Here is a 24,255-nt window from a genome sequence, read left to right as displayed (position 1 = left end):
CGGTAAATCGTTTGTGGTATTAATGATCGTAAATCGTGGCGAGCAATTGTCGACGAAATCTGGACCGCACCAGGGAGACTGATTTAATCGGATCGATGAAAGTAATTTGGGTAATCCATGAATAACGATGCGCGCCGTGTTCGGAACATCGATCCCAGTCTCGAAAAGTGGATTTCAGATATTCGCTTTAATATAATTGGTAGCTTGAGCGAGATTTGAGAATATTTGAAAGAATACGGTAAATAATTAATACGTGTAAAATTATTAGGACGATCGATTATCATTGATAGAGCGTGCTTTAATCATAAAATTAATGGATCTATAATGATTTTATTTACATAGAATGAAATCGATCTTTAATTTGCATTAACAGAATCGACGTTTATAATTTTCAAATCTAGTAAAATTACATTGTCGTCTAAGAAACTCGTTGTAGTCGTGTTTCTTAAATTTCTTAATTCGCGAATCACGCAAAGAAGATTCTCGTAGACCGATGAAGAGACTAGCTGCGTTAATGGAAGCTGCGATGTCTAAACGAAACAGGTATATCGTATATTTAATCTCGTAAGATATCATTTAGTAGACAATTTAGATTTATATTCTACCGATTTTACAATGTTATAAACGACGCTTCCAAGTTATTAATTCGCGTAATTAATTCTTGATAAAATAAAAGAAATTTCGTAAATACGTCAACAATTTTCTGATTTTTCTATCAGAGAAAACACGCTACCGAAAGCAAACGGATGGAAAGACACGTTCGAAATATAGAAAAATTATCTGGAAAGCTGAGATCGAAACGAATCGAGAACGAAATGGAATCGACTGAAATAAAATTGTTCCACAAAGGAACCACGGCCACGGAGATTGATCTTCGTAAATTTCGATTATTCCGGATATATGAAACACGTTCACGTAGCCGGTGTTTTTATTGCACGGAAGGAACGGATGCAGCCGAGCGAGTTTAAGCAGCCTTCTACCTGGTGGCCGTTTTCTTTTCGACTGGCGCGTGACCAGGACAATACCGTCCCTACTTAGCTCGCCACTTCTTATCTCTTATTTAGCATTTGAATTTTTATTCGTTTTATGATTTCCTGTGCAAGCAGCCTAGGCGTTATGCTAATCGTTGAACGCCTTCTCCTTGCCGCCTTGTCTCGCCGTTTGTTTGCTGCGAATATTGCGCGATTTGCGAAACCCAATAAACCGATAATCGCGTACTTTCGTCTCCGAGATAATCGTTAACCCTCGAATTATTTCAGGAAACTTCTCCTAGTTTTAACGCAAAATCTATCTTTTTGAAATACGCGTATCGTTGTGATTATATTATCGTTATTCGTAACGTTAAAAGTTAACCAATGACCAGAGTATCAAAATGAAAGGTATACGCATACGAAGATATAAAGTAGCCTGAAGATTATAGCGGTGTAAGTGAAAATTTTGAAAATTCTCGTTTATTTATTTTAGGTTTACAAAACTTGCGAAAGATGGGCAATTTTCTGAATTTTTACATAGTTTTGATTACGTTACCTTGTATCCCTCCGTGACTAGTCCCGCGCATCTCTTCGCCAAATTGCACTTCATTCGCAGGATAAAGACGCGTTCCAGTTCGATTTCGCCTCTCGAGTTTGCAGGCGGAAAAGTGAAACCAGCGAGATCCGCCGGGCTCTGTGGTAGGTTTAGGACCGATAACATTTCAGCGTGATCGTTCTGGTAGATGTACTCAAAGATACTGTTACCCGTTAATTCCACCTGAACTCATTAACACTTCACGTCAGGAGATTCTGCGTGAAATTTTCATCTTCCTAGCAGAAGCTTAGAATACTTGCATTGAATAATTCGAAATAGATATAAGAAGGAGATAAAACGTATATATCTGACCTGTGCCATTCCCAAATGCACGCTAGCAGTTTCGCTTATGTACATAATTTTTCCATCGGGTGCCAGCACAAACACGAAACCGTCCAAGGCCTAAAATAAAGAAATCTTCTTTCAAACGTAATCCAACGATCGTAGAGACGAGAAAAAAGGAGAAGAATATTCTGGTCTTTAGAATTTTGATTTCAACGCCTCGTTACGCCCTGATCTCTTTTGTATCGAACAGAACAGCTTTCAACTCCTGGTCGCGCCCTTATCTCGTTCAATTCGATAGGAGACGAAATTATAAAAATCAATAAAATGAAATATCTGTCTGTGGTACAACCAAAGGCTAAACGTTCACGTTTGTACGTCTGACAACGTATGTAAGACCGTTAGATCGATTTATAAGGCGCGACACAGAGAACGATGAGTGCTTACTTGCAAAATATAACTAGTCACCTCCTTGAGGGCGATTTGCAGGGATATGTTGCCTGGCTGGGAAGCGCCCCATTCTTCTCCGAGCCCTGAAAAATCATTTCACCACCGTCAAACTTTCGGCCGAATTAATTTTCCTAAACGACGACGATATTTAAATGTCGTTGAAAGTTTTCTTTTTGTTTCTCTATTGCTTGGGAATAAAGGGAAATTCACGCTCGGTTCTTTCGCTCGTTATTGTTTCAAAACTTGATCGTTGCGATCCAACGACTAAGAAAAGAGGTCTTCTCCGTAAGGACGCGGCACACATCGCACAGACGCGTCGGTCTCGTCATCCCGATATACATGTTTCTAGCGACGTTTCATACACGACGTGTAAGCAAGCCTATAGCCAAGTATTTCGTGTCTGCGCATTAATTACGTTCACGCGCGCGCTGCCACAATTGCAGCTGCTGGGGCGGTTTCTGCAGCCGCGTGGAATTTCATGGAAAATGGCTTGATCGTTGCCACCTCGGCGGCACCGTGCCGCGACCTGATATCACAGATATTTATCTCATTGGTCGACGATCTCGTTCGAATTATTCGATGAAATAATAATTTTTAGGTAAACGATTATCGATAAAATTCACACTGGCTGACGATTAAATAATTTCACAGTAACGATTAGACGATTTCTTGATACGAACGATCGAAACAGAACGAGTTTATTTATCCTTTTGAAAGTATTTCACGCCCATTATACCTGTTCACCGGCTAATTTTCCACGCGAATGAAAAAAAGGAACACCCTAGAAGTGTCACAGAGTGGGCGACGTGTCTCTTTTTTCTCTCTTCCTTCTCCCTTTCCTTTCATTTTTTCGAAGAATAAAGACGCGACCGTATTCTAGAGGGATGCAGCCACTTGAAATTCAATTCATCGATGTCGTAAGAACGCGAGGGCAGGGGGTGAGACGGGGGAAGCCATTGTAACACTATAACAGCCCCCATGCTTTGCTTACAAAGCAGCGGGGACTGACAATGCATTAAGTGCGCAATCACATCCATCTCATCCGATACTATTTGCCCTTTGCGCGTAAGTGTCCGGTGGCTGAATTAACAAAGAATATCGTTCCAATCCGTTTACCGCTAAGTGAAGTTTATTACTCGGCGCGTAGTATCGTCCCCGCGTAATCACTCACTCGGACAAATTACCAATCGATTTCTTTCTCCGATTATTTTCGAAGCGAACCCAGTTAAACATCCTCGAACGGGATTGATGAATTTTTCTCGATTTCTATTTATTAACTCGTTAAAAGCCAATTTTTTTGCGATTCTTTTCGACCAGTTAACATCACGGGATTTTTCTCTTTAACGTTGTAGATGAGAGAAGGAATTCCAAGGAGTCGCTTAATATCTTTCTCGTTGCTATCTTCTTCACCTAAATTCTAAGATTCTAAGAGATGTAGAGAAATATTACTCGGTCCTGAATGGTTTAACAGTTTGAAATTCCGGTTGCATAGTCGTGTTTTCTAATTGGAAATGCTATGTTTTATGGGATGATATTTTAGAGTAGTACCGTTTGGGAACAACGCTCGCATCTTCAAGTAACTAGTCGTCAATCGAATGACACTAGCCTTGTCCATTTGGCCCGTGAGGGCTGCTGGTACAGGCAATAGCTTTGCGAGTTCCAGATACTCTTGATTCTCATTGTTGCGGCGGATTCGCGCTGCCTTCTTGCTTTTCTCCTTCATTACGACTTCCTGCGGGCCGGACGTACTAGCGACAGAATTACCGTTTAGAGAATAGTGATTGTGCGAGCTGAGGTCTAGAGTATCTGAAGAAGAATTGTTGTCTGAAACAGAAAAATATAACGGTAAGGTTACAATTATAAAATACGAGATTTAAGTAAGCGATGAGAAAGAAAGAAACGAAGGAATGCATTAAGCCAAGAGTTTTACACGTTCGTAAAATCAGAAGAAAAGGTAACGTACGTAAACAATATGCAGGAATGAGAAAGAAACGGCGGTGCTGTAGGAAAGAGTTCACGGACGTAACGTTGCTAATATCACGATCGACGTCGTCGAACAACGATACAGCACCGAATGCCATAACGACGCCGAAGCTGCTCGTTATGAGAACCGAAAGCAAAGGGAGCAAACCGTCATTAAAACGCCGGCAAGAGAGCAATCTAACGACGTAGCTACCCATCTACCGAGACTTCTCACGAATGGAAATTTGCTTGAATAATGCATTTTTTTCCTGCTCCGTCGTTTCAGTCACCAATTCCGCGACTCGATCTCAACATCTTCCCTGTAAAGTGTATAAGAATATACGCCGACTACGAGGAAAATTTCACCGCGCACAGCCTCTTTCGCGTTTATTTCTACGTAGAGAATCTTCGTTCTTCGATTATTTCTCAGTGATTATTTCGTAAGAAAGATTCCTATAAAGAATAATACGACGAAGAAATGTCTAAAAGTGGTTTGGTAGCGGAGTAAAAGCGTTTGTATCTAGCGAGAAAAGTCGACGAAACGAATTCAGATATTCTCGGTTTTAATTAGTTTCACTCGTAAAACGACGGAGAGAAAGGAAAATAAAGAATGTGGAGACTCGAGGAGACTAGAGGTGCGTATTAACGTAGTACCTAGAAGTACCACAGAGGAGTTAACACGCATAACAGCGTAGAAATGAATCGGTTGTACTTGTCCCTGTATTCTTAGAATCAACGGTTAAAAAACATTCATTCCCTATAGGTACAAAGAACATCGTAAAGTTTTCTTCTTTGTCGTGATCGTGGAACGAATAGGTTCATGAACGTGTAAGTTTAAAGAGCCTGAATGAACCGAGCTGAGGAACAATAATTGGAACTGGCAAGTACCACGCTACGACGCACTGAAGAATTAACGACGAGTAGATATGTCTGGAAATAATTCGATTATCGAAACAAATTTACTAAAACAAATTCAATTTTCTTGGTTTTTCGCGTTGTACGTCCTCGCGAGAGGATCACAACGATCACCAACTAGCTCGAACAAACGTTGAAAGAGTTATTTCGTGAAAAAGTAGATCGACGACAATTTTCAAACTGACGTGTTTTGGAACAAACTTCGATATCTTTCTGAGATTGTTTCCGTCTCCAACTACCGATATAAGGATCGCTCTTTAAAATAACACGACGACCATGGCACTCGTCGGTGGGCGCCATGTTCTATGTTCGCGTTGGACGCGCGCAACTCGATCAAATACGTTTACTAACATTAACACTTACATAGGAATTCGTTCGTGACACTTGGACGCTTGAAAGATTCCGCGTGCTCCTCGTAACATCGAGTTGACCACGTGTCCTGGACAACTCGCACGGGTTTCGCGAAACTCTCGGCTTGTTCGTTCATCGAATTTGTTCCAACATTTTCTTTCGATCGCATACACGCTTGCACAAACGCACGCACGCACGCACGCACACATATAATCATTAATATTCATTAATACGCATTAATACGCATCTTCCTCCGAACGAAAACAAATAGAAAAAAAGATTCATGGATAAAACGTAAGGAGAATCCTCTGAAATTTAGAAATTTCGATTCCTATCACGACCTTGAAAATGCATATGGAATGAATCTCGACAGAGGATACACGCACCACAACTGGCGTCCTTTGCACTGAAATTACGACTAGCGTACAAAGTTGTGGAAACCTCGTGTCGCGTTTCGTCTTTTTCTCTTTCCCTCCGTCGGCATATTTCTCCTCCTACTGCTGTTCCTTCGCTTTCATCTCATCCCCGATGCTGTTTCTCGATGGGGTAGGTAAGCCGTGAGGTACCACCCTTATTTTAAGCTCCACCCTTGGAGCAGGGTCAGCCGAAAGACCCCCTCTGTACACGCACGTGAAAACTTCTCTGTCTGGGTTCTCCGCTGTAGGCGAGAAAGACGAGATAGAAAGATGAAACGAGACGAGAATAGACTAGCTACAGAGGGAAAAGAGAAGGGAGCGGAAGGGCGAACGAGAGAAAAACAACAGAGATTGTCGGAGAAAGCCCAAGTGCTCCGTGCTGGACCGTCATATATATCGAGATGACGGGTGACAAAATCGAAAGCAAAAGCGATTGCTGGTGGCCGTACTGTTCCATTGTCAGGATTCCCACTGTAAGACTCCCGTAGCTAGCCTCGACTCTACCCACAATTACTTGTGAATCTCGAGAAAAAACTGTCCGAAGTTTGAGCTATTGAAATATTACAAGGGTAATCGCTGGAACTACCGCTCCGGTTGGCGAACAGAATTTATCAACTGTCTGTTAATTTTCTTAACGACGTTTAAGCACCTGTATTTTATACGATAATTTTACGACAGATTATTAGAATAGACATTTTGCAATTTCGTCGAAACTGCGTTGCAACATTTTGTATAAAAACGATGGAAATTTTGCGATAAAATGTAGAATATAGTTGAGTAAGACGAACGAGTCGTTTGTCAGTTGACTCGGCGTTGAAATGAACAATAACGAGAATAGAATTTTCCGGAACGAGATTCGGAGAGTTCACAGCCCGATGACGAAGTTTGAGACGCGACGATCTCGTCGTGTGTGCGAATTCTTCCGGGGCAAAAACCCTAAGAAAACTGTGGCAGGTTAGAGTCCCATTTTATGACTGGGCTATATAATCACCTTGCTATGCACCTTTTTGCCAAGAGCAAAGTGCATTTCGAAATAGGAAACATGTGTCGCTAAAATGTTCCGCATAAAAGAAAGAACCTGCCGTTGCAGGGACACAATGTCCACGACCTTAGGGAGCACGTTCCTCGTCCGCTGATGTTACCCTCGCAAGCTTACTTTGGTATTCTTCGTTAAATACTTTCTATACACCTTGGCTTGGGTCGACAGGTAGAAAACATTTAATACGAAACATGTGTTTCTTCTTCTGTCGTCATCCTCGCAGCTTTCCAGGACTAAGGCGAGACTGTAACGGTTCAAAACAGAGAAACTAAGGTGGCTGGTAGTTTATTTGCGGAACGTCGTACACGTGGTACACCTTAGCTACACTTAGTTGCAACTCGTAGCTGCACCTTAGCGTGGTCAGGATTGTTCGGGGAAACGTGTCATTCGAGGTCATCGATTCATAAATATTGATTTTTTCAAGGATAAAGTGACTTTGGGATGTTCGTTTTACGGAGAGAAATATTTTTCTTAGATATCCTATTTTTTTATATTTATAAAGTGGTTGACTGAAATTTTGTCCGGACAGGACAAGAAAAATATTTCGTTGTACAGGAGATACAATCGATGCACGCAATGAATAGTCTAGTGATATAGTGATAGTTTACGTGATATACGTATAATGTTTCAATGTATATAATGATATTATTTAATACATACATATATGTAATAATATATTCCTATTCAGCGATGGTCGAATACGGTGTTCAATTTAAAGCTTTCTCTATTTATGGATTACGATTTGCGGTGGAGTACCTAGAAAATTTCTAAACTGTTGTCATTCGTTGAACACGTTATATATTAATAAGGAAAGGAATAGTCGCGTCGATTAAAATCAGTTGTACTTGCACGAAGAATTCGTAAAATATTTACGAACAAGCAACATCGTTGAAGCAACGAAACCAAACACACGTACGCATTCTCTTCCGCGTTTCGTAACGCGCGTCGTTTTTAAACAAACGAATTTCGAACGCTCTCTGACAAAACAAGACAGCAGCGATATTCCCTCCCCTGATCGAGCCGCGATATAGTTTACGAACACGCTTTCTCGAACGTTTTGAAAATCTGAATATCTTTCTCTCCCCCACGTACTTACGAATTCCAAAATCTCCGATTCATCCAATGACAAGTCTATTATCTTCCGAAACGTCTTTACGAGCGAACGTTTCCCAAAATCAGGAATCACTTGGAATCTTCAAAGAAATATCACGGCGTAGGATCTGAGGAAAGAAGAATGTCCGGATCGTGACACCTCAATGCGACATAGTCGACCATTAGAATTAATAAATTCCTCGGTCCTTTGAGCAAACCCTTGGTAAACTCAACAAATCGATTCGGTTTCGTTTTGGAGCGTATCCAGCAGTGCGATACTAGGTCAAACCGTGAATTACCATCGTCGAACGATTACGGTGATACACGTAGAAAAGTCGTATATAAACGGGGGGCACAGGAACACAATCCTCGTCGTTCGTGACCGTCTCAATGCATCGTCGAGGGTGCGCGAGCCTGCAACTCCGCAACGGCTTAACATCGGCTCACCTACATTCTCGTTGTCGGATACAACGCATAACCATCCCCTGCGCTCTTTTTCCTGGATGTTACACCCCCGCCGTACATCCTGCTACGTCCTAAGAACGCCCTCGTGTTGGACAAAAAGACAAGGGGGCTGGTACATGCGCGATTCATCATCCCCCTTTGGTCACGACAGAAAATCCATTCACCGATCCCACGGCACAATGGACCGAGAGTGTGCTTGCGCATTTTAACAGTCCGAAATAAGGTTGACTGGTCGACGTGGTTGGTCTAGGTCGTAGACAGGACTTGATTTGTTGGTGGGACGAATTTGAACTCTATTTCAGGAGATTTTTTGGTCATTTTTGGGCACTGTACAAATTTCAAGAAGATCGAAGACCCAAGAGTAGTAAATGCGAACTGAACGATCGACGAAAGCAAGCAAGGAGCGAGGATGGAAAATCATTATAACAAAACATTGCTTCAATTCGCGATTATAAGAGTAGAAGGGGAACCATTAAGGGGACGGTATTTTATATAAAATTCTTTGATATCGGATGAAATTGCGATTGTTATGAAAATGGAAATGTAGATGTTCGTGTGAAGAGGACGAAGATCGTGAGGATTAATGACGAGATTACTTGTTGTTGTAACCGTCGAATATATTTAAGGCAATAAATTAATATATAAACGTAGACGTTAGTCGTTAGTACGAAGTATAAATCGCAAGATAAAAGAGCGGAATAAATACTCGTAAATGCTTGTCGCGTAACTTGATAGACGCTCGTTAGATACTCAAAGATACTCCGGATGCTGTTAGATACTCGATATGAACTCGCTATGTACTCGGTATGAACCGTCTGTTTATTTATACTGGTCGGGGAAGGGGGGAGGGAGTCGGAAAATTCAAATTTGTCTTCATACGACGGCTGCGTGTAGCAGCGACATTGTTCTGCCCGGAGTTTATTTGTTCTTACATTACGTATGATCTAACGGTCTTGATACTCCGAGGTAAAACAACAACGTGATTCGATTTGTCCTCCGACTCATGGTGCCGCTACGGAAAAAATTGTACAACCATTTTGAATATAAAGGCCAAGTTCGTCGCGATTGAATTTCATTCCCCTGTTTGAAAGGACCGTACGATGATGTAACTCGATCGTAGCTTAAATTAAATATTAGCATACAGCGTGTTCGAGCATAAACCACGATATTTATGTTAACCATAGGTACGATACGAAGGATAGCGAGTATGGACCTATTCCATTAAAAGAACGAACACAATTGGCCACGTTTCACCCCAATGTGATTCCTCTTGGCGCCATATGACAAGTCCACTTTATCCTTAGCCGTACATCTCAAAGATTCCATTTTATCCTCCAAGGACATACCACCGTCGGATGAAAATACCCGAATCCGAAATTTGTATCTTTCTCCTGTATTAAAAGTGATCCGCGTAATTTTATCATCGAATATTTTCTACGAAACGTTTGGAATATTTGATATTCGGTTGTCGTTGTATTTACCGAAACATTTCAGGAAATGTTCAAGGGAAAACGCGTAAAATTTACGCGTGGGATGCGCATTCACCGGATGGGAACATCCGGTGTTACGTTTCTGTCGCATCCATCGGTGCAAACTCGGAATTGACGGAATAATCGACAATTTATTCTCATTGAGGGATGCACGCATTCCGACACTTTGATAGAGCGCGTATTTGCGGCGCGCGAACAACCGTGCCATTTTCTCGCTTGCACACACGGCTCGTGTGTGCTCGATCATGGAAGACACGGCGGTATTACGGATACGAAAATAACGCCGACACGGCACGCGTGTAAATCTCAACAAATATTATCTTTGTCACTATTCCCACGCGCACACGGATCTTGCATATTTGCTCAAAAACTATAGGGTACACTCGATATTAATCCTCGGTTCTCGAACGACGCCTGTTTCCTCTCTGATATCGCTCCGAAGACGTACAAGCTGCACAGTTTATCTCGTCTACACCTTATCGGACATTTTGGTCAAATATCGAAATTAACGAGATTGTTGCGAATCTAGCGAACATCGTTCGATTATACCGATTCGGTCAAAAAGTTCGTAGGCTGATCATTGTACGACGATGAATCTGCGAATATTTACGTAACTTTGTGTTATCACAAATGCAACTAGATTAATCGAATCTAAATAGATTTCTATTTTTTACAAATAGACCGCGAATGTTTATACGTTCGCGGGGAATATTTACGCGCTTAAAGGATCAACGAGGAATCAAGAATGTACATGGCATGTAAAAATATACAAAATACCCATGGTATCTATCATGCTGTGTACAACAAGCGTTCGTCCCGATGGTATTTCTTTAGTCATGTTCGTAAGAATATGAATTTATATAAAACGAATGTGTCGAGTTCTGATAAATATCTTACTCTGGATATTTTCTAGATGTGTTCTACCTGTCGGATGCGTCCGGTATATTTTCGAACGTTTACATTTCTCGTAAATGCCTGAACGATCTACCGATAACCAAACAACTCGATCCACGAGCCATTTAACTGTACATCATATTTTCGCATCATCGTAGAATTTTTTAAATACTCCTTATAATCACACGAACCTGACGTTTCTAACCGAAGCAAACTAAATAGCCGTTCGATTTCTTTGTGATATCTTTTCTCTTCCCATCTGAATCACCAACACGTGTTCTAACGATCAAAGTACCTTCTGCTTGAGTTGCATGAACTCCTTCCACGTGGAGTCTTCGCTACTTGGAACCGCGGCGCGTTTAAATTGCGCTACGAGCCATGTTTCTCTTCCATTTTGCTGACCACGTAGAATCACGAGGACCGGTCTACGCTTCGCTGGCTGACATATCTGCGTTCTTACGTAGCTACCGTTTGATACGTAGACGGTACAACACGTGGCCCCGTCCAGCATAACCCCACGGTCTCCGCTACTTACTCCATTTACTTACAATGTTGTTCGTGGACCCAACAAACAACAGCCAGTCGAGAAACGTATAAAGACGGTAATCTTACACCTTTCCTCCCCCGTTCCACGCTTACTCCTCGAATCGTGCACCTCGGATTTCTCTACGTCTTTCAGCCAACGTTGATACACACCGAGCGACAAGCTGGCTGATCTCATTGCGTTGGCCGAGCGTTTATTTAAAAGAAACACGCTACCAATTTCTCGCTACGAAGCTTGTGCATTCGTGCTAGGTAACGACGGAACAGAGAATACACAGTTCGCTTCTGTTCTTTCTTTTGGAAGAACTCGACAGCAAGCTTCGCTGGTTTATGAAATTTTTGCGCGATTCTTTCGCTGGTTGTGTCAAATGCAGTGACGAACTTCTGCGTGTGAAGACAAAGGCAGCTAAGGTAGCTACGAAACTATCGTATTCGTTATAGCATCCACGTGCTAATTAATTAAATTCGGGTATATCAAATCGCGTATCAGTCGGTAGTACCTTTATGATTTGATACTGCGAGGACAAAGTATAGAACCTGATAAAAAATACCTCGTTAGAGAATAAGGATATGCGCAAATACGTTTTGTAGCCATTTTATGTGTATGTGTGTACGCAGAATGAAAGCGAAAGCGCGATCCACGGTGTTGCGATCGGCGACATTGTTTCGAGTTAGCTGGCGACAGGATGAGCCGATAAATGATAAACGAATTTTGGAATATTCCGAGGCTAAGGATGTTAAAAGTGTTAAAAGGGCTGATGGATCAGCAGCACCGGCCACCCACGAATTCGACACTTTGTTTAGACGCCAGAGTCGCGATGCTGAAACGTGAGAGGTAAGTGTATAGGCCTGTAAACTCGTGCCAGGCAACGATCGTATCGTTAAGATGTCGCATGCGGTAGGTGGAAGTTGTAGACGGTTGCCGAATTTGTTCTACTTTCTCGGAACTCTTTCGCAACTGTCGTGCTCCCGGAAATACATCGCGCGCTTCGACAAAGCGCGCTTTCAGATAGGAATTCAGAAACGGATCGAAGTTTCGGCTATTGTCTCCGTGGATCGCTAATTGTAGGGTGAAGCAAAACGGGGATATTTTATCCGACTGACAATGACACGTACGAGTAACAATTAGAGTAACGACAATCTGCTCCCTCGTGGACGAGGGAAAAAAGAAATATCTAACAACCCTTCGGGACGAAGAGGAAACGTCGCGCGCGTCAGAAAGCCTCCCTCGTACGTAACTACCCGCGTAAACCACCGAACAACGACGTGTGCGTGTACAGAAGCGAAACGTTTCCGCGAGATCGTGTGCGTACGTACCTTAGTCGCAACGACGATATAGTTCTCGGAGTGCTTTCGGAGAAAAAGACGCGGGAGAATGAGGGTTGAACATACAGAGGAGAAAGGCTGGCTAGCAGAGAAGTCGCCCTCTCATTCACGTTGTTAGTTGGTACCTCGTTGAGAAGATGGAGAGGGTAGAAACGGTGGAACTACATCGGAGAAAGAGAGAGAGACTCGCACCCCGACGGTCTCGAATGGGCGAGGCCCCCAAGCTTTTCATCCGCGAACAGCCCGCCCTTAAACAGCCCTAAACTAAGTCACTTCAGTCCTGACGTTAAGTGTGACTGATCGTCCAGGCATGTCTCTAAAATGGCCACCCAACGTACACTATGTCATCCGCGGTACCGATCACGAACCGGTAGCAGCCACACCGACAGGAATCAGTCGTCCCTATACGTACATTAACAATTGTTATCTCAGACAGTGGAAGCAAAAGCGAACTAATTTACGGTACTCGAGAGAAACTGAGTAATTTGTTGTATAGCTTTAAACGTGGCCGGAAAATATTCAGCGGAACGATTAAAATTATGCTTTTAATAGAGGAAGATTGTTTCTTCGACGTAATAAACGTGGTAGAAACTTGTTAGAGGTAAAAGGGTGGCTGCTGTCGATGCATCGGTGGTGTTCATTTATTATTTTGATCTGAGAGGTGTTTCACGCGGCGATAACGAGCAAGGCCATCGCGGAATTCCAAGTTCGATGGTGTTTTTCGAGTATCTTCTCTTTGTAAACGATTTGTACGCGACGCGAGCATGGTCACCGTTATCTCGGTCGACGGCGATAATTCCGTGCAAAAATGGATAATTGGTGTCGCCAGTGTTTTCCACTTGGACACGTACACTGCGTTGAATGACGCCACACTCTACAAAGTATAACATCCTACATACGTCGCTTGCATAGGACGCATCGTTGCGACGAGCGTATGCAAGGAAAAATATTCTCCAATTACGCCTGACGGTTTTGCTCGCTGAGAAAATCTATGGAAATTTACCGTATTCGGTTACAACTTCATCTTACGTCTTTCTGTCAAAACTTCACCGACGCATTTCAATTTCATAATACGAGGGATACGCGAGAGAGAAGGCGCGTCAGCTCGCAAAAATTTCCAACACAATTTTACGCGACCTTAATTAAAGGAATAATTTCTAAAGTTCTTGAAGATCGCGAGAGGGGTCGTTAAATAGGATGTTGTTTAAAACGATACGATCCCTAGCGCCAAGATTAACATACCATTATTCTACGCTTTGGCTCGCGGCCAAGCAATCCGACTTCCTCGCTGTTTGATTGACGTCACGATTTTCATAGATAATTCTCGCGTTTCCCATTTTCTTCCAGTTAAAATATCGAAACTTTGTTTTACTTCGAACTCTGATTGAAACTCTTCTTTCGACGCTCTCTTTTGTATCCCAACTATATTAATTATATTTTCAATACAACGATATGTTATAAGCACTTAACAATTGGAAGGATTCGATCGTAGAAGCGTTCGAAGAACTGCTGAATAAACTATAGCCTGTCACGTCTAAATCAAAGGAAGGGAAAGGACAACACGAACGATTTCCGCGGTCCGTTGAAATCCCCGATTTCCACCCTGACGCGCGGAAGAATTATGATATAGAGAACGATATAAATTGAGTACACAAATCAAAGAAGAAGAAGAAGTCGAGGAGATCAATGTTTACTACAAATATTTGTAAAGCAGCGTCTAGACCCTAGATAGTCTTAGATAAATCACTAGCGACACATTCTTCGTCTTCTGTTCTTCTGTTCTAAAAAAATATGAACATGAATATCGAAAAATGTTCACTACACTCGCGTTTATTAATTATATATAACGAGTCATATAGAATATATGGATAAACGATTCAAATTTTACGAGTATCCGTTCCTTCGAACAATTTAGTCCTATGTTTCAATGAAACGAATCCTCGTCGTGTAGCTTAAAAAAAAAGAAAAAAAAGAAAAAGAGAGAGAGAGGGAGAGAAAAAACGCTGCAAGTATGAGTGACATCTTGCAACGCAATAATTTCGTTGAAATATCGCCACTTTGATGATTGGACTGTGCTCGACATCCAGCCGTTCGTAAACCTAAAGGGAATAAACGCTTCACGCATTCCTGATGCGTCTCACAGTCTTTACGGCTTATTATCACCTCCTCGTTTTTGCACTCTCACCCCGAGGTATACATCAGCGCTCGGAGGTGGTGCGCGTCAAAGGAAAACGGGTCGTATATTTGCGGTGTTTCTGCGAATCCACGAGGCCACTTTCACAGAAAGTATAACAATTGACTAGCGAATTTCTTCGTTTCCTGGTACACCTTGAAGAGTATCATGCGGTATACGATGTTTGCAATGACGTTCCAAGTTACTTTGTTCGCTATTGTTAGTTGACTATCGCGCGATCGTGCTTGCGAATAACATCGATCGATGAATTCTATTCGTTCTTTCCCTTCTTTCGATCAGAATCGAGGGTCACGCAGCAATAAGAAGACACGGTGCGACGTTTCAATTGTTAAGTTAAATCAAAGGTGCGAAAGTTCATTCATTGGTACGAATATCGTTCGACTATGAATTTGATTACTCGGAAGTGGAACTGTCTGTTTACTGTCGCAGGCCCACCAATCGATATTTTTCATTTCATTATCGTTCTTTTTGGTTTTCTTTCTCGGTTTGCGGATTTTAGTAACAGACTTTCTGTGTATTTTGAGGAGACGAACGCTTTGTTTTGTAACGAAATGTAAGATGGAACACACGGGCAATCGGTTCCGACGAAGCAGGAGTTGCTCGGGTCCGTGTTTCGTTGCTTTTGCCATTCGATTCGGCTGTAAACGCCACGACTCGTCTCGCGGTCCGTGACGCCTTCGCTACAGAGAAGAGAGGCAGTCAAAGAAAGCGAGTTGGCCTTCTGCTAAACCACGGTTTGCCTTATATTCTGCTATGAAAAATCGCTGCCACGGAGAATCACGAATCACACGTGTGAAAATCGACGACTCAGCGAAATATAAAAAAACAGACTCGTTTCATCGGACGATTAATCACGCGTTTAATTTATTCCGCTTTAAAAACCAGGCTTTACACGTTTATTTATACATAATACATGTAACGATTGCAAAATATCGTCGGTAGGATCGACGGACGAGGTGCTACAAATCCTGCATCGCACGCGCGTGACCGAAAAATGCTTATTTAATCGCGCGATACAGATATTTATCGGCTGATGGAATTAATTGACGAAGCTGGGATGCAAGCAGACATTCGCGCGTGAGAAGCGGCGTGTCGATGAAAACACGTGGAAACGAAAAGGACGAGAAATAAACGTGGGAGGAAGAACAAATCGGTGTTCGGTTAAGTACCAACGGTGTAACCTTGGACGCCGCTACGATAACAAGGATGTCTGTTATGCTGACGAGGCATCTTGTACCATAATCAGACTTGCATATATCGTAAGCATCAACTACACGCGCAATAAAAATATGCATGTGAGTGCAACGACAACGGGACAGCTACGGTACATCGAGAACTATCTTCAAGGTTATCAACGATCACCGTCAAATCATTAAACTCTAGTTTCTTCTATATGAAGCATTTTTCGCGTACGGAGGATGTCGAATAAAGAGAACGACGGGGAGAAATTCTTCGCTCTTTGTCGCGGTATAATTGATAACATTTTTTAACGATTGAATCATCGGTATATTAGAACTCTCGACAAAGGGAATCGCAGAGTAAAAATTAAAAAAATCTTAATGCAAAAATGCTGAAAGCACGAGAGTAGCCATTTAAATCGTCAAAAATAATTTATAACGTTGTAAAGAAAAATGATTTCTATCTGCTTTCTTTATCAGTATCAATAAGGAATGGAAGAGAAATAACGTAAAGTTAATTTAGTCGGTCGTAATGTCGGCGTTGTCGCCGTTGCGAATTAAGAACTGGGCCCAGGACCCAGTCGATGACAAAAGGCAACGCAGAGCCTGACGAAATTCTCGAATCTCACGTGGTCGTACGCCATAAGCCACGATGGGGGTTGCCTGGCGTGACGACCCGCGACACACGTTGCTCTTTTTTTACTATTCGCCACGTACCCTCGGCTCTCAGATCCGTGGCCGCTTTTATTTAACGATTTCTCTCCCGTTTCACTAAGCCAACCCGATACACGGACGAACTTCGACCGAACGGCCTAGCAATTTAGCAGGATTATTGGAAGTCGTAGCTCGAGAAGCGGAAGAACGCGACTGTTAGCGGGAAAAGAGAAAAATTGCCTGCGAATCGCTTCCTTTCGTCGGCAAAAGTTTCTTTGCGGGGAAAAAAAAAACGAAAACCGATCGAATCTCGATAAAACGCGATCATTGCTTCCATCAACGAAATTTTGTATTTTTATGTAAGTCAGAAGAATGGAACTTTAAGTGGACGATCGTTTCGATATTTTTCCGTAATATTTCGCATCGTGCGCATTCTGTGCATCTTCGAATCTTCCGCGAATACACGAGATCTGCGGTCCAGTAATAACTTTCACGAATGTCACGCACCTAGTACAAAGATACAGTTGCAAAAGTCGATTTAGAATTAGGATAAATACTCACTCTTCATATTGCATTCAGATTATCCGAATGGCCACTTACTCAAATGCGAATGATACGTAGCACATCGATCGTACTGACAAAGAGAGGCACGAAACTTTCCCGAAGATAATAACGATTCAGTATCATTTCTTCGACTCGGTGAGTCGGGTCAGAGGACAAGAGACGGCGGAACTTAAAGTCGTCGTAAGCAAAACTAAACTTCGAGCTTGACTCAGGATCCCGATGTTACATATCTCCCCACCACGGGGGCCCCATTTTAGTCATGTGGGAATTACATGCACGAGAATGGTTACAGATTTCACGTAAAGGAAGCTATCTCTCTCTCTATCCCCTCTTCCCTTCTATCTACGTCACCTTATATCTCAAGGAAAAATGATGTTGCCGAGGACTACGTCACCCCTTTATGTGTCAAAGACTGTCAATTGCCTTATTTATATTCCGTTCGTCGAAGAAACAAATTTTTTCTTCATTTCGCGTGTTTCTTCTTTTTTCCTTGCAATATTTCGCTCAAACAATCGCGATCATTCGTACTGATTATTTTTCCTCGTAGTCATCGATCGTCGTAACTTCATTGTACGATCGTATCGAACGTATATTCCACTTCGTTACTACGAAACAATCGCTATCGACGGCAAAAATGAAAAAAAAGAGAGACAAGCGAATAAAACCTGTTAAAAGGTACAATTACGAGATGAATAATTGCGCGAGTAGAAGAGATGGAAAAATACGGATGAACGGTGGTTCTCGACTAGTCGCGTGAAATTTATTTACTTGTTGCGCTATAAACGAGCGCGATAATGCGTGTACCGGCGATCTCGTGCCATTTAGAGGATGCAACGTCGTAAATCTTGATCGGACAAGCACCGACCGCGGTAGGAGGTCTCAGGGAAGTATCGGATGTCGTGTTTCTACACATGTCGAAACGCTTAAGTCGTTTTCACCTATCCGCCCGCTAAAACGAACACGTAACAGCTGGCCGTTTTGCGGCTTCTCTGATCCTAAGCGGGATCCCTCCGGAAAATGATCGCGATCGCTTTTCTTATGTTCACGCCTTCGTTTCCTCTTCAAACAACGAGGAAATCGAGACAATTACGAGGAAACGACTTCCTAATCGTTCATTCCGTTATAATTCTCGAATTCCTCGTGTCTCGACTCGTTCCAACCGGAAAACCAATTTGTAATGTTTCAGGAAAATCTTTGATATAAAATTGAAACGAGACTCCGTTCCTCTTATTTTTGTCAAAGGTAAAAGGATATCTAACGATAGAAGAAATACGACAAGCTGGAAGCAATAGAGTTAACATTCGAGTAATTAATAATTATCAACGTAATAAAATAAAAGTCCAAATACGTCGATAAAATGTTCACTTTCATTTTTGTTCCAAGGCTCGTAAAATTTGTCGATCGAATTACCATGGACGATGCGAGGCTTGGGAATGGAACGAAAGGGAATGGAACAGAGAATAGCTTTGTATCGCGAAGCGCGAGAACTGGAATTTAAATGACGTCTACGATACGCGTAGTCATTAACGAAGAAGTTTTTCTTTGGAAATAGAGAGCGCAGAGAGAAAAGGAAGGAAAAAGTAGGAGGCATAAAAATTCGTCGACAACGCTGTGACGTCGGGCGACCGGTGCACGGGGGTGATTCGTGTAGGAACGCGATTTTATGGGCCTCTGTATATTTGCTCTCTCGGTCTCGGGCGTTGAACGGCCAAGCCGTGATTTAACGACGTCGACAAATTTGATTTGTTTCCGATAGCAGGGACGGGAACGCGACAGACTAAATAAATTTTTGGCGCGAGTCTAATTTTAGAACCGTTGCATCGAGTAAATCGAAAGGTTGCAGGAGAAATAGAAACCGAATGTTTCTTTATCGTTGGTAACAACGAAGAAAGTCGTTGAAGAGAAGTTGCCATTTTTACGTTTCTACGAATTTGAATTTGCAAAATGTGATTATTCCGGGACCATTGTGTCGCGAAGCTGAGAGTTGGAATTACCTAAGTGATGTTTACGCACGTGCCAGGATGTTGCATGCTGTACACTCGTGCGGACTTTACAATCTTACTATTATTAGTTGCTGAAAGCGTTTCAATTTCAAAGTATGTAACAGCGTTAATCGACGATCTACATTTAAGACGTCGTTCTAGCGAGAAGTGCGTCTCTGCCAGCGGCAAATAAACAATCCGTTCTATATCTAACTTGATCCTTTATTATTTTTCCGATAAAGATTCCGGGGAATACGGAGTTTAGAATACCTTGGATTCTCAGAAACTCGTACGAATAACGCCTTCGTCGTGTATCCTGAAATAATTTAAACAAAATAAAAAAGAAACAAACATCAAAATATCTCTAATATCGATCTCCCGTTCTTTCTCTTATTTGGATCGACTAAGCCAGTTCAAGTTTCAGAATCTATTCTAAAACAACCGTGTGATGAAAAAAATAAAAATGAACGGCACTCCCTAAAGTGTTTCGCTGTAATACAAATACAGATCCACGTATTATGAATGATACATAGTTCCAAAAAAAAAAAAAAAAAATTTTTCAAAATACGCAGTTGATGTTTGGAGGAGGGAAAAAGAAGGAGAAAAAAGTGCAGCGACGGGTTCTGCGGCAAGATTTACGCGACAGCTGCGCGGACGCATAAGTTTTCTCTGTTTCGTGAGCTACGGAAGGGTACCGAGCAGGACACGGAAAAGGATCACGTTCGAGAACCGGACATTTTCCTTACAAATGACTCTAGGAAACGACACGCCCCTTGTCGTAACGGCACGTAACACGCGTTCCTATTTACTTTAGCAGCGTTTAGACGCGCCGAAAACGGGGACGCGCTTCGTTGCACCTATGACACGCACTGGTTATCTCGAAATAGGGTGCCGGGTTCATCCGTCTTGAGGTATCTTCGAGAACTCGATTTCCACCCCTTTCCCTTTGCTCCGGCAAATGTTTTCGAAACGAGGCACTTAAGTGATTAGAACGAACGTCGAACAAGCGTGAAAACTGACACGCGCGCCTGTTACGCGTTAATTTATCGCGTGCGTATCGCGTTCTCGATTCATCGATAGAGAACAAGCACGGTGAAACTGTTCGAAGGGTTTTTAATTCGTGCAATTTCTACTTGGAATAGAAGAATTGTGCAATTCGTAACAGAAACAACGCTAGTCCGATTTGCCCACTTTTTAGATGATAACGATGCACTGTAATAATAATTTAATTACATACGTTTACAGTTATTATATAATACGATGAACGTTTCGTTCGAGGAAATGGAAATACATTGGACCGGTATAGAAAGATGCTTCGACGATGGTCGCTTTTGTCACGATGGATCGACGATTATGAAAATCCTACTTTCTCAAGGAAATTATCGAGAAAGGGGTGTAACATTGATTTTTGAATCTCTCGTGAGACATGCGGGTACCGTAACGTAATATGTATTGGGATACGTTCGACGGATATAGACGAACAATTTGCCAGCATCCGAACTACGGAGTCAAATTACATACACCTGTGCGCATGTAAATCGTTTCGTTTTGATCAAGATGTTACGACGCGAGCATAGATCTGTTTGATCGGAAACGATCGACGCGACTGTTATTTTACGATTTGATTTTTCCTACTGCCTTTTCGCCAATACCCTGACCCTTTTTCGCGCGTTCATCCTTCGGGAGATGCTTATCAAAGCACCGGAAGAGAATCGTTTAGACGGCGAAATCCATCGGGGGAAAAGTTTGAAATCTTGCAAAATCGTTTGAGTTCTCAGACCGAACTCGAGAAACCTCGAATTTGATATTCAATTTGAAAACTTTGATTGCCGAATTGAACTCGCATTTAAATCTGCAGTTTGTTCGATTCCGAAGTATTGCAAGTTCCAAACAAATATACATATTTATAAGTTATATCTCGTACTTACCTTACAACTATTTGTCAAATCAAATAGATCCGATAATTTTACTTACCTTCGAATAAACCCATACTCTCACCAGCGTTCCACCGGGGAAAGAGTCAATTAGTCACCCTCGGTGCGAAAGTGATTTTGGCAGCGGGGACGTCTCAAAGAGCGAACACTTTGATCAAGCCGTCGGCACTTGACGCACTTCGGTCGTTCGCGGAATTCCATCGAATATTATTGTTAATCTCTTTACGTATCAACTAATTCTACCGATTACATCGTTACTTTCGATCGTTGCTTTACACCATTTTTAACCGTCCCATCTTACGAACGTTTAAGAGCAAAGTTTTTACAAGATGTTGATAAAAATATTTTTCCACCTATACCGCAACAAAAATGACAGATATTTCACAGTCTTTCGCACTTAACGTTCCTCGTATTAGGTTCGCTCGGTTCTTAAGTCTTGAGAAAAATTACTTTTCACTTCGTCTCGGGCACATCATCCGACGGAACTTCGATGAACGCAACTGGAAACCCTCGCTTTCGATTGTAACGCATCGAGGACGTGTCACTGTTTAACGATACTTGTTACATATGTATTAATCGATCTGAAATAACGACCATTGTGTATAGCACTTACGTGTTGCAATAACGCGACAACTATAAATATTTAATAGTTGGAACATTACATGTTATATATTTCGATATCTTTAAGTTATGATTTTATCGGTAATTAAATTCTAGATATCTCTTCGTCGTTCTTAAAGTATTTCGTCCTAATTTAATTCAATGGCAATTTTAAACGGTTTAAAACGATAATTTAGAAATTTGTTCGTTTCTCTTTTAAATCGGAACTTGTTTCAAACACGCGCGCTCGCTTTGAGAAAAAGGTATGTGCTGGCTGACGGTCGACGATCGAAAATGCGCGCGCTAGCCCTCTGGAAGCGGGAGTGCCCTCAAAGATGGCGCGACATCTTTTTTATCCGGGGGATGCACCTCGCGGGATCAATTCATTGGGCCGTGACTACGCGTGTGTACTATTAAAACAGTGCCGTACGCATTTAGGTATACAACTGGATGCACGGTGCACGCTGGACTCCCCACCGTACCGTGGACCAGCGTTCCTCCAACTTGCCACCCTTTCTTCCATCTTTCTCTCTCTGTTCGCGCCTCCCTTTCTGTCCCTCTTTTCCTCTCACTCTCGTCCTCTCTCTCTCTCTCTTTCTCTTTGTTTCTCCGACTCCCTCTATCGTTCTGGATTCTGCAAAAGCTTTCGTCGTACCAACGCAGCCGCATAACCTCACGAGTTGCGCTTGTGGCAATGATTTCTAACGTAGGCGGTACTTAAGCCCCAGTTTCATCCCATCGTGACCTGATAAAGGCTTTCATCGGGATAACGCAGCAATTATACGACGTTGTTCGCGTGGATTTCTACTCGGAAATTATCGATATTAATCGTGAATAATTATATTTCTAGCTTTTATTCGATCGATCGTACGTTCACATTGAAAAATATGAGATTTTTACGGATTGTATCGGCGTTTTGCAGTCAGAAAGTTGAATAGAGGGTAGTTGAGAACCACTGAACTATGTATTACACCAAGCATTGTTATACGTCTAGATAACGCCTCCCGTTCTGATTGGTCGGTTGGGTGGTACCACATGCCACGCCTAGTGTCGACTCTATGTAAGTAACTATCCCCACCATAATTTTACTAGCACAGACATACATACCAACCGTATCCGTTCTCTTCTTCTCGTTCTGTTTCATATGTATAATATGTCTCCAGCGTTGCTTCCGTTGCCGCCTCTCTTTGTCAACGGTCCTTTCCTCTTCTGTTTCTCTTTTTATTATTCCTGTTCACCGCAGCAACTGGCTAGGTTATACGAATGTCTTATATATGTAAGTGCGACTGTGTTCGCTGGTTTGTGCAAAGGTGTGTATTTATTTACACTTCTTTTCGCTACCAGCGAGCGCAGGGGTAAGTTTCCGCTGTTCTCCATATAAATTCTTCCGGTTTCTCTCTATTGTTCGCGGTCAAACATATTTTAAATAAATTCCAGAGGCCATCAAAGATCTTTGCATAAATTTTTCTAAAGATAATAATTTTATGATTTGAAGTTAATTATTTGCCACGAGAGATTTTTAGGTTATATGAGATTATCAGTCGATTCTTTGTGCATCTGTTAAGATTGAAATTGTTTGCTTTAAATTAGAGAAATACCGTCCCCGGAAATTTTCTTTACGGTCATATTTTTGATAGACGCAAAATTGTGCACGGTTAGCAGGTAGGCAATAGAATTTTACGACGTGGAAATCGTTTCCAGATGTTAGTCATTCGAGGATACAAGATGGTCTATTCGTAACAAGTGTAGTCCTGAAATTACTATGCTGTCGCACGAAAATTCACAACAAAGTATGTACATACCTACCTAGTAACTGAATGTTGGAAACTTTCTCTTACTTGATTTAGTCTTGGTGTTAGAACTTCGATCTTTTATACATAACTATCGTTTTGAAATATAGAATAAAAATTAATTTATATGTACGCAGAAAATTTTTATGATTTTATAGTTTGTATTCTTATGTACATGTAAATGATGTAAGTGATGTATAATAATAATCTAATGATAATAATGTAAAAAGACAATTTTGTAACGTAATTGTCTGTTTCTATATTTAATATTGTTTGGGAAATATCAACAAGTATTACCGAATGACATTATGTACATATCAACAATATTGTTTTACGATGTGGTTTGACATCAAATCAGTGTAAACGATGTAAGTGGATATATCGACTGTAGAAAAGTATGTACTTTGCAAAGAATGAACGATTTCTTTAATGTCCTTTACCATCTTTATCATTTCCATCACTACCGACTCTACTACCATAGGCAATTATTTATTTATTAACATATAAATGTGGTAATTTACATAGTTATGCTTTCCAGTATTTCTCTCAATTATAGGGAATATAAAAG

General features: G+C 41.7%; 1 protein-coding gene across 4 annotated transcripts in view; it reads right to left on the bottom strand.

Moving 5' to 3' along the window:
- The window catches only part of LOC126919102 (single-minded homolog 2), a 31,850-nt gene extending 9,471 nt beyond the window's left edge, over window positions 1-22,379 (bottom strand). Inside the window, exons 1-6 of one of the 4 annotated variants that reach the window (XM_050727796.1) lie at window positions 21,960-22,378; window positions 21,338-21,878; window positions 3,847-4,122; window positions 2,296-2,381; window positions 1,879-1,968; window positions 1,528-1,749 (exon numbers count right to left, since the gene is read on the bottom strand). In XM_050727796.1, coding sequence (XP_050583753.1) covers window positions 1,528-1,749; window positions 1,879-1,968; window positions 2,296-2,381; window positions 3,847-4,122; window positions 21,338-21,353 — 690 coding nt within the window. In that variant the 5' untranslated portion in view covers window positions 21,354-21,878; window positions 21,960-22,378. Of the gene's footprint in view, window positions 1-1,527; window positions 1,750-1,878; window positions 1,969-2,295; window positions 2,382-3,846; window positions 4,123-17,378; window positions 17,698-21,337 lie in introns of those variants that run through there. The other 3 variants (XM_050727798.1, XM_050727795.1, XM_050727797.1) reach the window with 3 other exon arrangements.
- Between the last annotated feature and the right edge of the window lie 1,876 nt (window positions 22,380-24,255).

This window comes from Bombus affinis, chromosome 8, assembly GCF_024516045.1.
Source record: "Bombus affinis isolate iyBomAffi1 chromosome 8, iyBomAffi1.2, whole genome shotgun sequence".
NCBI classification, from domain to species: Eukaryota; Metazoa; Arthropoda; class Insecta; order Hymenoptera; family Apidae; genus Bombus; species Bombus affinis.
This window is presented reverse-complemented; position numbering and strand designations above follow the sequence as displayed.